General features: G+C 44.0%; 1 protein-coding gene across 4 annotated transcripts in view; it reads left to right on the top strand.

Moving 5' to 3' along the window:
* NTM (neurotrimin) overlaps positions 1-15,911 on the top strand; it is a 943,759-nt gene that overhangs the window by 767,393 nt on the left and 160,455 nt on the right. For all 4 annotated transcript variants that reach the window (XM_077756517.1, XM_077756520.1, XM_077756519.1 and 1 more), the window contains one exon: positions 5,529-5,761. In XM_077756517.1, coding sequence (XP_077612643.1) covers positions 5,529-5,761 — 233 coding nt within the window. The remainder of the gene's footprint in view (positions 1-5,528; positions 5,762-15,911) is intronic.

Raw genomic sequence — 15,911 nt, 5'->3', positions numbered from 1 at the left:
GCACAAGCCCAAAGCTCAGAGGAACGAAACTTAGGGGCAGCTGGAGCATTTCTGTGCAATAAGAAGAGATTGTGACCAGGTGCTGTGAAGGGCAGAAGCTCTTATTTCACCGTAGTCTCAAGCGTTGCTTGAGACGTGTTGCTTTTCAAAAGCAGTTAAAGGCCCATTTGATAGAAGGAATGGTTGGATTACCCACTGTCTGGATCCATGATAGTCCTCAGATCTTCAGGCAAGTGTGTTTAAGAAAGGCCAAGCCTGGATTTCTCTCTCTTTCTTCAATAATCCTCTTTATTTCAGTGCTCTCTTTGTCTGTCTTTAGAAGATTCCAAGCAGATACTTTTGCTCTATTTTTCTTGCAATTTCTAGACACACACTCACTGTCTGCCTCTCTTTCTCTTTCTCATTTCCCTCCAGATCCAAAAGTAGCTTGATACCCTGAATCCATACTTTTATGATTTTATCTCTGCAGCCCCTCATCCTGGACTTGCTTAATCATTGTTTGCTATTCCTCTATGTATAAATGCAGCATGCAGAATAAAGCCACTATTCATAAGCAAGAGATTAAGGACATAGTGGGCTGCATTTTTGGAGCTTTGGCACAATTGTTGCAACTACAGAAAATGACAGGTGTGACAGCTTTCTCTGACATACTCTGTGCTCAGATGTAAGGTCCAGCATGGCATGTATGGCTGGTCTTCTGCTCAACTATACATGAATCTTTGCATCATCAAAGAAAATACATTCACAATCCATGCAGACAACACACCCTGGATTATACGTATTCAAATAGACCAGGCCTGCTCTTTTTAAGAAGAAATTTCTCCAAGGAGAGGAGCAGGGTGCAGATAGACACACAGACTGCAACGGGCACTGTGGCTCATCAGTGAAATGATAAACAAGCATCTCTCCTAGGCTCTGTCTGTCTGTTTGGATTCTGCCAGGACATCACGTTGATCAGGCCATGGACTGTCCATGGGAAGCCAGGAGGTTCACAGGCCTGGTGGGAGAGGAAGGCCATTCACACAAACACTGAATGCTGATGGGCACTGGCCAGAGGGCCGGAGGATGGAAGAAAGCGATGGTAGCATTGAAGCTAGAAGATAGGAGATTTCAGAATTGAGAGATAGAGGTTCGGAGTTGGGGAATTGGGAGTTCCAGGGCTCCATCCCAGAAGGCTTAGGTCTACAGACGTTTCTCTTTGTATGTCTGGGAGGATGGATGGAAAGGACGTTCAGTTTGGGAGTTAGCATATCTCAAGAATGCAGGGAGAAAGGGGAGGGACTATCAAGGTTTAGGCAGGGTACTTTCAACTCTTTCAGTCTCTGCATCTCCCTTCCTGGACAGTCTCATCCTGACCTGTGACTATTTCCTGATACAAGTGGTCATCGCCATCTGTACTTGCCTGGATTAGGGAGAGTTGAGTTTGAAGCCTTCCTTAACTCCCATTTAATCGTATGGTTAATTACCTTCCTGAAGGACATGAAATATCATAATGTGTTTGAAGTGTCATTTTGTAGAACTCCGTAAAGGATCATCTCTGCCAAAAAGAGAGCCTGTTGATGGAATTTTCCACCCCAGTCTTCTACCAAATCCCCACCAACCAGAGCATTCTGGCTGAGGGAGCAATTATGCTTGCTTTTGCTTTTTTTTTTTTTTTCCCAGAGAGTTGTCTCCTCTGCATTGTTGTGGAGATTCGATAAATGAGACAGATAGATGGGGACAGGTATGAGGAGGTGACAGTAGTGAGCTGCCAAGTTACCTTTGTGATCCATCTCTGCAGAAGCCAGCATTAATGCCGTGGAGACTCAGCAAGACGGATATCCAGCAGTGACAGTTTGGACATCTAAACCTGACCTTGGATGTGCCCAAAACCACAGCTGAAGCCATGCCAGCTTTTCAGTGTAGTATATCACAGGGGCCGCATAACCATGCTGGAAATTGGCTGTGTTCAGAACGTAAGCATATCTGCAAATGAACATCTTTGGCCCTGTACGCACGGTGCAGTGCAGTGAGACTACTTCATTTCAGTCAATTTCCAATAATTAGACACTCACAGGAAGCTCACGACCGTCCTCTCGGATTCATCTCAGAGAGGCTGTGAGATGCCCCCATTGCGGGCATCAAAAACAATTATTCAAGCCCTGTAGAGGTTGTTGATCAGAATTTCCTGCACCACGGCCGACCATTCACCTGGTGTCTGGTCAAATTTCAGCTGCTGGAGGAGAAACTAACTGGGACTCTGCTTCTGGCTTTCCAGAACAGATTGGTTACAAGGAAGTTCTCTCCTCTAAAGTAATGGAAAACAGTTTCAAACAAGGGTCATTTCCTAGTGCCTACTTGCTCTGCAGTTCTCATTTCACCAGAAACCAGATGTCTAAATTAATGGATTTCAAAATGTGGTCTCCAGACCAGGGAGGGGCCCAGCAATCTGAACTTTATCAAGGTTTGCTGCTGATTCTGATGCAAGTTGAATTTAAATGTTAGACAGGGCGTTTGGGAGGGCTTATGAGGACGTTCAAGAACACTGAATTTGAAACGAAACAAAATAAAACTAGGTCTGAATTCTGGCTCTGTAGCTTAATACCACTGTGATTCTACTCAATCCAGGTGTTTGTTTTCTTTTTTTTTTTAAGTTTTTATAGTTTATTTATTTTTGAGACAGAGAGAGACAGAGCACGAGCAGGGGAGGGGCAGAGAGAGAGGAAGACACAGAATCTGAAACAGGCTCCAGGCTCTGAGCTGTCAGCACAGAGCCCGATGCGGGCCTCGAACCCATGAACCATGAGATCTGACCTGAGCCGAAGTCGGACGCTTAACCAACTGAGCCACCCAGACGCCCCTGTTTGTTTGTTTTCAATCTGGATATTTTTTAACTCAACTTAACCCCATCTGTAAACTGGCACTAATAAGTGAACCTACCAGGTTTTTGAGATTATAAAGTAGTCTACATAATAGGCTTCCATAGTACCGAGGGTACAATAATATGTGTTCAATGAATGTTAGCCAGGAATCTGAATTTCTGTTTCTCTGCTTTGGATCCAAGCCAAATGTAGAACAAGGACCACCCTTAAGATAATTAAGACAAATAGCATCCCAGGTGTGTTACTAGTCAAGTATGCTGTGTAATGTGTTGTTCTTCAGGAATTTCAAAACACTGTGATTCCAAATCCATATTTCAGGGGAGGCATCCTGAGAAGAAGAACATCAGGAATGTCTGCAGGGAACTTAAGGGAGGGGATGGCATTAGGTGCCTCCTTTGTTGGCCATCCTTCTCCCCCTCTCATTCACTCTCAGAGTATTCAGGGTATTATCACCAAAGCCAAAAGAAGACCAGCCTAAACCTCACATGCATTATCTTACTAAAAGGCATGTTCTCATTCATTGCATCTGAGCAGGGGTGGGGAGGGTGGCAGAGTGTCTGCATTTCTACCACGTTTCCAAGGGATGATGATCTGCTGGTTTTCTGACCACACTTTCACATAGTGAAGTGTTAGCTGAATGCTTTCCCAACCCTAGTGTAAATATGTTTCACCAGTAGATTTATGCTTCCTAAGAAATGCTCTGGAGCCATCCACATTGGCATCACTTGGGAGCCTACTAAAAGTGCAGACTCTGAAGAACCACCCCCCTCCAGACCTTCCAAATCATAACGTGCATTTTAATAAGATACCAAGAAGTGTTGTAAGCACAATCAAGTCTGAGATCAACTTGGGGTATGTATTTATTCAGAGTGCTGCACTCAGAAGGACCATGCATGTAGTTGAATGCTCTGCTCTCAACATCCTGAAATTGTTAATAATTCTTGAAGAAAGAACTCTGCACGAAAATGCATTTTGTGCTGAGCCCCCCAAATTATGTAGCCAATCCTGGACACATGGCTCCATACTAGTGTTTTTCAAACTTTGGTAGGTTTATGACCCAACTGGAATGTTGTTAGAATTCTTATTTCTGGGTGCTCAAAGCCTGGATCAGTAGGATAGGAGCTGAGGCTACAAACCTGTAACAAATCCCTCATGCAATTCTGATGCAAGTGGCCCTGATGTCCACTTCCAGAAATACTCCCTTGATCTTCCCTGGTAAGTAAAGTCTTCCATTATTTCCATCCTGCGTTGTCCAGAAAACACAATGAACAGCACGGAGCTTGCTGGACACCAGAGCAAAGGTAAACACCTAGTTGAGCAGCTTTTCCTACACGCACTTTCCACAAGGCTCCCCACCTGTTCCTGAGTGGCCCTGCAATGATCCTGTGACATTTACACAAGTATAAGCGGAAAGGATGCACAGTACAGGATATCTCATCTCAAGAGGACCACCTGGGGAAGCTGGTGTGCTCAGTGGCAGTTCTTAGGTGTTTTTGAGAATTCAACGGAAGCAATCATCCCTCCCCATGAACTCCCCCTTCCCTTGAACATTCTGAGGAGCCCACGGGACCAGAAATTAGACCACCTGTCTGAGAGGTTTGTCACTTCCTAGCTTTCTAACCTGGGCAAGTCACCAGACCCTTCCAAATGGTGGAGTCCTGATCTTTAAAGTAGAGAATGGGTAAGATCATCTACTTCACAGATTTGCTGCAAGAATCAAAAGAGACAGGGTGGCTGTAAAGGCATTTTGTACACTGAAAAAGAATATATAAATTTGAGGCATCATTATACATACTGAGCTACATTGCTATTTCCAGCATTATAGTTAGGATCAGGACACTGTTTGTGAATTTTGCCTAAGGCCGTAGAACATACTTGGTGTAGTGAGAGAGGAAAATGAATACAGACAGAGAGACATGATTAGGACTTGGCGAGAGAAGCTGGAAAATTTGAAAGTGTAAGGAAAGAGAAGGGAGCTTCCACAATTTGGGGACTCCAGATGCAAAAATAAAAAAGACAAAATCTATTTTTACATGTGCAAACAGTTTTGAGAATTTAGAAAATGTCTTTAGTCTCACAGTAATTGAACATTTCTGCCCTTGAGTATAATGAAGATGAATAGCAATGGTGGTGGTCCATATTTAGTTGTGACTTCAGAAGCCCTCTGTTAGAATTCACTATTCTGAGATGTTTAGGAGTCAAAATCTGGGGCTCTGATCTGGCACATATTATCTGTGTGACTTGGGAGAAATATTTAGTTTCTTTGTTCTTCCATTCCTTTTACCAGCAGAATCTTGCTCATAGGGTTGTTATAAGCATTGAGTGACTTAGTTCTCCCCAAACGACTACATCATGGGAATCCTTGAGCAAAGGGCAAGCTGATGGTGCTCCAAGGGCCTAGCCATTCTGGGTGTGGAGGATGCCTCCAGTTGAAACTATTGAATAGTAATGACTGTTGGAGTAGGCTTGTGCTTAGGGGGTTTAAGAAGCACTGGACTGCTCAAGGCCTAGAAGTCTCAGATAGTGTTCTGAGACTATAATCTGGTAAGACTTCTGCTTCCCGGACCAAGAAAGTGCCAACCATAACAAATCAAGCAGGAAATGGATACGTGATGGTTCCTATTTCCTCTCTGGTCCCTGGACTTACCCATCTGGTCTTCCCTCCAGGTGCACAATTGACAACCGGGTCACCCGGGTGGCCTGGCTAAACCGCAGCACCATCCTCTACGCTGGGAATGACAAGTGGTGCCTGGACCCACGCGTGGTCCTTCTGAGCAACACCCAAACCCAGTACAGCATCGAGATCCAGAATGTGGATGTATATGACGAGGGCCCATACACCTGCTCTGTGCAGACGGACAACCACCCAAAGACCTCGAGGGTCCACCTCATTGTGCAAGGTAAGCGGTGCTTGGCTAGATGGACTGGGTGGGCGACTGGGAGACCCTGTGCTGAACACTTTTTCTGTGATCCTCAGCAGAGTTGCATGCAATTTGTTCCGTCTGGCCAGGACAACATGACAACTAACTGTCATTTTGCTGTTAGAAGCTGAATTTTGAAAAAAAAAATTAAATGTTGAATAGGACCAGGATTTTTTTTTTTTTTGCTTTTGTTCCAATAATATATTTTCTCAGAAAATTATCTTCTAATTTTTGCTTTCCTTGGCTTTCTTCTTCTCTTATTTTTTTTGTTTTGTTTTGTTTTGTTTTGTAGGTTCCAGTTCTAGGCTTGCTTTAAGACCAGTGCTTTAGTTCTTCTGGCACTTCACACGTGCCATACTCTCAGCTTTCAAAGAAAGCAGAGCCCATCACAGATGCTCTGAACGCCCACTGAAAGGTGTCCTTCATAGCCACCTCCATTGTCTCCAACTTGCTTGCATCTCTCATCTCCCAGCCCTGGGTTTCCAATGCCACATCTCTCTTTTAATAACCTGCATCTCCTCACCCTCAGATTTTGAGGCCTGTGCCTCTGTTCTGTTTTTGCATCTCTCCTGGTTCTGCTCTGGCTGAGTGTTTAAGGCCCTGGGAATGATGCTTACCTATTCCCATGAAGCAGAACTGACCCTGGGGCATTCACGTGACACTTTACCATGGTAGACAGTTTCTAATTAGGGAGTAAGAGCTCAGAAGCAGACTTGGCCTCTTAATGGCTGTGAGACTCGGATCAAGCTACTAACTGGGCTGTGGAGTTTCCTTCTGTAAAATGGAGTCAACGTTGTGAGGAGCTTTCTGAGGGTTACATTTTACATAACACTTAGAAGCAGGCTGTTGAAGTGTTAGCTATTAATATGTTTTTATTAAAAAATTTAATTTTCATTTATTTTTGAGAGAGAGAGAGAGAGGAAGACACAAAATCTGAAGTGGGCTCCAGGCTCTGAGCTGTCAGCACAGAGCCCGACACAGGGCTCAAACCCACGAACCGTGAGATCATGACCTGAGCCGAAGTCAGACCCTATCTGACTGAGCCACCCAAGAGCTTCATTATTAATATATTTTTAAATGCTGATATTGCATTTTAGCTTTTTGAAATTCTTTTTTTTTAAAGACCTTTTTTTTTTTAATGTTTTATTTATTTCTAGGAGAGAGAGAGAGAGAGAGAGACAGCGTGAGCAGGGGAGGGTCAGAGAGAGAGGGAGTCACAGACTGAAACAGGCTCCGGGCTCCGAGCTGGCAGTCAGCACAGAGCCCGACGCGGGGCTCGAACCCACGAACCGCAAGATCATGACCCAAGCGAAAGTCGGACGCCCAACCGACTAAGCCACCCAGGCGCCCCTAGCTTTTTGAAATTCTTTTACAGTGGACCAAAGACCTCATTCTATGATCTCAGCAGCTTAAGCCCTGAGCAGTGGAGCCTGGCCCCTCTGCTGGGGTTTCTTCCTGAGCCCGATTCCCAGTTCCCTCCATACAGCTGAATGGCATCCGGGGCAAGAAGCTCATCTTGAGGGGGTGCCTCCGGCCACCTTCCTTGTCAGGGAGCCCATGGAAAGGGGAAAGACTTGTTGGCTGGTTCGCTAGGGAAACAAGGGCAAGAAAGTGGCTGGAGAAGGAAGAACGCAAAGGAACTGGAGGTGTGATAGGAACCTTAGATGAAAGAAGACAGGAGTCTGCCCATCCTGGGCTGCGGCCATCCGCAGGTGAAGGGCGAGGCGAGGCGAGTTGGCATGAGGCAGGAGCACCCTAGGACGCCGTAGCACTGGCCCTGGGCAGTGCCTGCTGAAACAGCTGAACCCCTCCTGCCGGGGGCAGAGCTCGGCCACACCGCATTGTTCTTACTGAGTTTTCTCACTCTTCTAAAAAGAAATTGCAATGGCATTTTCTATTATTGGTTCTCCAAACGAATCTTTTTCAAACTGCTGGATGCAAACAGCATTTTTTAAAAAGGAAATGGAATTGTATAGAAGGCATCAGTGTATTACAAACAGCAGAATAAGTACCATTATATAAGATTTTTGTTTCGGGTGTGTGAGTTTTTAATATAAAATACATTTTTATTATCCAGTTGGCAAAAAAATAGTTTGAAAATCACATTCGATGAGGAGGTCTGGCGATTGCTCCGGTGTCACCATCCATAATCTCTGGCAAGGGGTGCTTCTGAAACCCCTCCGAGACCATACCCCTCTTGTACCCCCACCTGCACACATGCATTGTCAAGAGCAGAATGCCCAGCAATGGCAAGAGAAATCAAGAAACACCTGCTAGTACAGACATTCGCTTTAGGGAGCAGGACCTTTATGCACCTGGAAAATGGAAAGAATAGTGAAAAATGCTGAAATCTCTCTGAAAATAAGGACCATGTTTTTGTAATTTGTTTTTCTTAAGCTCTCCCCCTCCCTCCAACACACCCACACACACTCCCTTGCCCTAAGTACCTGGGAGAGAGCCTTATCCAAAGTGCACATTTAATAAGTACTTATTGAAGAAAATGGCTGGAATTACAGTCCAGAGGTCTTATACAAGCTCAAAGACGGAAAGTGGAGTGCATGTAGGGGTGGAGACATAGGAGAGGCGAGGTGAGGGGGTCTACATCAATCTTCGCTCATGTCCACGCTAATGGAAAATGTCTAATCCCCAGCTAGGTGTTTACATCTGTGACTTGGCTAGGTGGCCTCTTAGCATGACACACCACCTCAAGTATTGGAATCTCATCTTGGGCTAATTTTCGAATGCTGATGGGTGTATTGATCTAGAAACAAGCTAGGTTAAAAAAGGCACTGGTCTTGTACACAGACTCAGCCCAAGCTAATCCGCTGTCGATATGCCTGGGCTGAGCATTATTGACACTTTAATGAATAGTGGACCATAGTTTTTCAGAGCCAACCTGTCCCCCTTCTTAAAAGCAATCACACAAACTAAATAGAGCCAGACTCCCCCATTTCTGTATTGGAAAGTGGATACATCACCATCCAGGATTAAAAAAAAAGAAATATATTTATCTTGGGATCATTTATTGTACTGAACATAAACCCTAATTCCCCAAGCAGGAGCTGACTGTCTGGATTTTGTTGAAGTTGCTATTCATCCCTGAACAGAACACTGCCGGAGTGAAAGTCAGGCATATTAAGTTTTCAGAATGGTATTACGATCATTAAACACTCACATATACACACAGACGCAGACACAGGAACACACACACACACACACACACACACACTCACACACACAAGCTAGCAGAAGCAGGAAGGACTGAACTGATAGTCTGCCCATGAGTGTGTGTACTTATGTATACGCAGTCAGGTTCACATAAAAATAAACCCACACAGAAGAAAGGTAATGACATTTTCATAGTATCCTATAAGCTGCTTAAGGTCTAGGATTATGTCTTTCCCCTTGTTATCAAATACCTATTGCACCCGACCAGTTCTTTGTTCTGGATTTTTGAGTTCCTGCTGTCAGCCATGATGCCACCTTTGCAAGTGCCTGAGCATCAGTACTTCGGCCCTTTGTCATGCACTTCTGACTTTCATTCATTCATACAGTAAATGATCACTGAGAAACAACTCTGGTTACTAGTACCTTGGCTGACCACTTAGCACACAAAGATAAACAAAAAGCTGCCTTTGAAGAATTAATTCTCATTAGGGTGGAGATGGACTTCTGTGATATTTGCCCACGTCATCCCCAAGAATTCAGTTTCTAGAAGTATAGCTGCTGTTGGGTGAATCTTTCTGGGGCACCAGCCTATTCCAGACACTCCTGGAAACACCTGCTGTGTGGGTCCTCTTACCCCCCATGTTATCTGATTATATATTTTTATTTTATTTTATTTTCTTAAATTTCTGAGTTCCCTGGCTTTAAATTTTTTTAATGCTTTTATTTATTTCTGAGAGAGAGAGAGAGAGAGAGAGAGCAGGGAAGAGTCTGAGAGAGAGGGAGTTACAGAATCTGAAACAGGCTCCAGGCTCTGAGCTGGCTGTCAGCACAGACCTTGATGCAGGGCTCGAACCCACGAACCATGAGATCATGACCTGAGCCGAAGTCAGACACTTAACTGACTGAGCCACCCAAGCACCCCTCTGATTATATATTTTAATAGAATTCAGAAATGACCTATAAAGATATCAGACTGGTCCTTTAATGTGGCAGCCAGATTTCCCTGTGCAGCTAAGCAATGGTCTGTCTCAGCTCAAGAGCAGGAGTGAAGGGCTAGAGGACTTTTCTTTGTTCATGCTTGCCAGAACTTCAGCTGAGCACATCATCCTCAGTCCATCTGGTCCTCAGGACAAACTTTCATTGGTGGCAAGTTCTAGATGTGTGCATTTTCACTGCTATAGTTTTTAAATCTGTGGATAGCATTGCATATTCTTGTGGTAAAGGAAAAAGAGAAATGCTTAGATCCTCTCCTTTTTTTTTTTTTAAAATGGGTTTATTTCTTCTGTCTCTTGCTGTTGAACTGTATTTTCCCTTTTTTGTTTTGTTTTGGTTTTCTTTAAATGATAGCTCTAGAGAGGGGGCACCTGGGTGATTCAGTTGGTTGAGTGTCCAACTCTTGTTTTCAGCTCAGGTCATGATCTCAGGGTTTGTGAGTTTGAGCCCTACATCAGGCACCATACCCGCCCACAGTGCAGAGCCTGCTAGGGATTCTCTCTCTCTCTCCCTCTCTCTCTGACCTTACTCTGTTCTCTTTCTCAAAGCAAATAAACTTAAAAATAAATTAAATATAGCTCTGGGGCTACCTGAATGCTCCAAAATCTTCCCTAGGCTGTTGGGACTGGGGATGTTTTCTGAAAGTCCTGACCAGGCTGGTCAAGCAGCTAGAATATGAACTGGGTCAGTCTAGCCTGGGCTCCAGAGGAGGGTCCCTGCAGTGGGCAGTATGGGAGGTTGGAGGAACAACTATTAAGTGGAGCCTTGGGATGCACCAGGCAGAGTAAGGGTGAGTGTCAAACCACAGAGATCTCGGCCTCCATGGTCCAGAATGTTAGACCAGTCTGCACAAAAAAGGTAATGGTTCTTTTGATTTGCATTGTGTAAGGTCCACACGGAGAAAGGAGCAGGCTCCTGGCTGTATGCAGAGAGCCCAGGTGATTGTGTGGGGCAAGTCTTCTAGGCAAGCCAGGAATAAGGGACAACTTTGACTAAGAAAGTGGCTTTAGGGGGCCGCGTGGGAGGAGGATAAGGGAAAAGGTAGCAGGGGCTAGTGGTGAGAAGGGGGAGGGAACAGGAGAACTGAGCTAAGTACATACTCACCACAGTAGCTATTTAAAATTAAATGAGCTAAGGGGCGCCTGGGTGGCTTAGTCGGTTAAGCGTCCGACTTTCGCTTAGGTCATGATCTCGCGGTTCGTGGGTTCGAGCCCCGCGTCGGGCTCTGTGCTGACTGCCAGCTCAGAGCCTGGAGCCTGTTTCAGTCTGTGACTCCCTCTCTCTCTGACCCTCCCCTGCTCACGCTGTCTCTCTCTCTCTCTCTCCTAGAAATAAATCATTAAAAAAAAAAAAAGAAAAGAAAAAAGAAAAAACAATTAAATGAGCTAAGACCAAGTAGAATTTAAAATTTACTTCTTCAGTCACACTAGCCACCTCAGGTGCTTCAGTAGCCAGGTATGACCAGTGGCTGCTTTATTAAATAGTATAGAAAGGGAAAGAATATTCTATCATCTTAGAAAGTTCTTTTGGGCAGTGTTGTATGTGAGCACCATTATGGGCCAGTACATGTAAATGCGAGGTGGGTTTCATTGACTTGAGAGGTCAGTGTGGTATGGAAAAGAGAATGGGATTTTGGAGAGAAGATGGGAATAGGGAAAGACAGAGGTCTTTTGAAGACAAGAGAGAATAATTACAAAGATGGAGGACTGGAGTCCCTCTGTTAGCCAGGGCAGTGAAGAAAGTCCAGAGTCTGAAGATATATGCGGAGGAAAATAAGCAGAATTTGGGGGTTGGTTACATGTGGGAATTGGTAGGGGGAGTGTACCAGGACATTGGGATTTTATCTGAGTGCTCTGGGGCAGGTTAGTACTAACTCATCCAAACCCTCATGTGATAAAGCATCATGTTGTGTTGTGGAGCACTTAAGATCTTTGGACTTCTTAATTTTAAGATGCCTTGAATCCTCCACTCAGTAGGCATTTGTGAAAAGTAAGAAATACCACCCACATATTTTCACACCCACTTAGGCAGCCAGAACACAATCTTTTAGGCCAGCGTGAGGGAGATCCATTTTATTTTTTATTTACTTATTTATTTTTTTTACAAATAGTTTATTGTCAAATTAGTTTCCACATGACACCCAGTGCTCATCCCCACGAGTGCCCTCCTCCATGCCCATCCCCCGAGGGAGATCCATTTTAGATTTATTGAAATTTGGGTCTAATGATTTCCATCCCTTGACCTCAGGGTGTTCTGCTTTGTGAATGTAATTAATAAGTGGCTGCTTCTGGAGTCCAGCTGCATATTTTAGCCCTTTTCCGCTCTTGAACCTGCTGTTTCTCAGGGTATCTAAAATATCTCTACCTCTGTCTCTGTAATTCTTTGGAAGAGATCGAGTCATGGAGAACACAGAGTGAATAAAACTCTGTGGAACTGACTTGTTTGCTGAATTAAGGGCAATATGGAAGACATCTCAAAGCCTCACCATCTCACAAGCACCCTTGCATGATGGCATAGCACAGCTACCCTGGTGGCTTGCAGAACATTAGCAAAGATCCTTCTCATCCACGCACAGAGGCCTGGGTGGTATACCTCAAGGGCTTTCATCTCCCTCAGAGACACATCTGCATGATGCGAATGTTAGCATACAGTGCTCATAAAACAGGGATAGTACTTTAATAGCCATAGTAATAAATAATAATAATAATTAATAAAACTTTTGGTCTCTATCAGTTTCCCAGGCCCTATCTAGGTCTCTCTGTTGTCACCGGAACATCTAATCACCCCCTCCCTCCCTTTTGTTTGGTATAAATGAGTTTTCCAATGTCTTGCTAAGCAGAATTAATCTGAAAATCCCTGCTATTGTTTGATAGTTAATTACCTGCCTTTTGGAGTCAAACATCTCTGAAGCTCACGAAAGGGAGGAAATGCTAATGTCTCTGGAATGGGGCAGGGATGAGAGAAGGAAGCCAGGATGTTGCTGTTATTCCCTGTTATTGGAATTCCAGAGAGAAAGGGCCTAGGTCAGAGAGATAGTCAGCACAGGCAGATGACTTGCAAACAATAGAGCTTTGGCGGTACGAGCCCTTCATTTACCTTTTATTATCTTCCTGTTCCGGGCCCTCTCCTCTTACCTGCGTGATACGTATAATTGCGCTGCTTTCCAAACCTGAATAATTAAATGACCTTGTCAAACCAAACTCTTTATTATGATTAAGGGAACAGGAACAATAACTTTTAATTTCTGGACACCTCTGCCCCATAGCCTCCCCACCCCCCCGAACCTGTACAAAAGGAAATTTGAATCACAGCATTTCAAAGGGAACAATGTGCTGTAATCCTCATATGGAAAGCAAAGATTTCTGTCTCTCCAGCCACATCGCCTAGAAAGCACCATGCCCTCCTGGCACTGCACGGATCCCATAGAGTTGAGGAGACCTTGGTACCAACTAATTTCCATTCCGGCTGCAGCTTGCTGAGCCCATTTTGGAGGGAAACGTCACCATCCAGTTCTGAATCAACAGAAGTCACCTTCTGAGTACATCTGTGTTCTTTGGGTTTCAACAGCCCTGCGTGACAGTAGGTCATATTTGCCATCCCAAACTGTTTTCCAAATTATCTTTCCTCTCCCTGAAATGGATGAATATGCACATTCGGTTTGATCATAAGACTGTGCATCTGAATTCGACAGAACTTTCAAAAAGTCAGGAAATTAAATCCCACTACAAAATTAGAGTGATCCTCAAAGCACCCTAGAGAATGACAAGGAAGTAGGGCATTTTACCTGAAATTGATTTACAGAATTTAGACAGCATGCAAATGAAGCATTTCTGTTCTAGCTGGTGAGTTCTTAAATTTCTCCATGCAGTTACTGACAATGGATAGGCTGACGAGTCTCTTAGACTAAAGAAATCTGAGAAAATCGCTGTAATGAAAGTCATATTGGTTTATTAATGGCATTTTCTGTGCCTTATGGTGTGGCTGGGAGGGGCCTCCCTTTTTGGAAGTGGTTTGGAAAACTTGACGTTTGCCTCCTGGTGTTACCTGGTCACAACAGTAAGTAAAAATAGGGTTGCCCTGTCCAAGCCCTTCACACTGCTCATGGCTGTAAGGAAGCAGAAAATTCAAGCAGCCTGACCCTATTGCTTCACAGAAAATACAGCAGTCATGCAACATCCCTTCAGGTGAGTGGTTAGGGCTCCCAAAGGAGGGTCTTTAAGTGACCACAGAATTCTCATCCCTGAGATGGTTATCCCCAGCAAGTCTGAGCTGCCTCAGATTCTAAAGTATGGTGGCTGGGATTCCTCCTGGACCTTACATATCCCTGCAGCCTCCAAATAAGACATGCAGTCATTTTATTTGGGGGGAAGCACAAACATCAGATCTGAATAAGTAGCCTTTTCAAAGTACATTCCTATGTATCCTCATTCCCACATGAGAAGCATCCTGTAGTATATCCAAGCTGAACTTGAGACAAATCGTCTTAATTAACGATTGCATGATGTCTCCTTATTGTCTTATGTGGATCTGGCTAATCCCAGAATATGTTACAAACGGCCCTCATACAACATTCCTAAAGGTTTCAGCATACAAAGTGTTACAAGGCCAGCATCATGGATCTGAAAACCATGGCTGTTGCCAGAGGACTCTTAAGTACTTGAAAGACTTAAAAGTCTCTGAGAATTCTTCAGTTTTTGCTAAAGTTGAAATACCTAGCTTTTTATGGCATGGGGAGAAGTTGGTGACTATGTCTCTCAGTCCATTTGTTGTCAGATTGAGAGGTGTCATCCAAAACCTCAATTCATTCAATTTCATGCACCAGTTTTTTGAAGTCAGGCACTGAGGGCACAATGACTCAGAGCTCCTGCCCTGTCTAGCAGAAGGCACCCCTACACTTACAAATAACTCTCTTCTAGGGTAGCAGGGGTTAGGATGCTCATTAATATAAATGCTATTAATACACTGAGAGGGAGTAATTGAATTTATCTGCAAGACTAGGCAAAACTACATGGTTACATTTCATCAACCCCCTTAATGGTGAATAGGAGTTTTTAGGTCAGGAGAGAAGGCATCACTTCTCTTAGTCAAGGAAAGTTCCGTTAGATCGTTCTGGCAAAGGACGAATATCTAGAAATCTATCAGTAGGATAGAAAAATCACAAGCACTGGGGTCAATAAACTTCGGTAGGAAGACAGAAGTGTTAGAAGTAAATGATATATCCAAACCCAACTAGTTCTGTGTCTCTTGCATGGTAAAGATACAAAGGGGAAAGATTGCCAAAACCTTTTCTACCACCAAATCAGTTTGTAAAACACTAAATATATCTTGCATTACCATTGCAGTAATAATAATGATTATTTTTCCATAGTAAAGTTAGGCTATGTTTCTTTGTACACCAGTCAACAGAGTACACAACACTAAGACTCTTTGTTCCACCGTCATGTTGTTAATACCAGAGAGGGTGAGGATGCTGCTAAGGATATAGGTGAGCAGGAAGGGGCCCACACCCTTGGGAACTGGGAGACTGACTTGTTGCCAGCAGCCTTCTCCTACTGGTACCTAAGAGCCCACTGCATGCAGGTGAAGGTGTCTCAGACTTTCAGATGTCTCCAGGCTAATTTAGGCTTTAAGGAGTCACTACCTGGCGTATATCTTAACACCTCTATTCCTGTCAAACCTCGTCTGTGGTAAATTAGTGTCTGATGTTGGTAAAAATCTAATTGGCTTCTGCTGGAGATGGGCTCAGTGCTGAAATGCCCCTGGAGTTGCCAGAGCACAGTGTTTTTCTTTTGAGAGATCTTCATTTCATGTTATTTGAGAAAGAATTTATTGATTTAAAATTAGGACAGTTTAATTTGGTGGCATGTTTTCTTTATGTCTCAATTATATATTCATGTCTTTGTGGTAAACTCAGCTGGTGGGGGGATTAAGAATTCAAAATAGAGGATTTTCACTTGGCAAATAGTGC

The sequence above is a fragment of the Crocuta crocuta genome, unplaced genomic scaffold (assembly GCF_008692635.1).
Source record: "Crocuta crocuta isolate KB4526 unplaced genomic scaffold, BGI_CrCroc_1.0 scaffold172, whole genome shotgun sequence".
NCBI lineage: Eukaryota > Metazoa > Chordata > Mammalia > Carnivora > Hyaenidae > Crocuta > Crocuta crocuta.
This window is presented reverse-complemented; position numbering and strand designations above follow the sequence as displayed.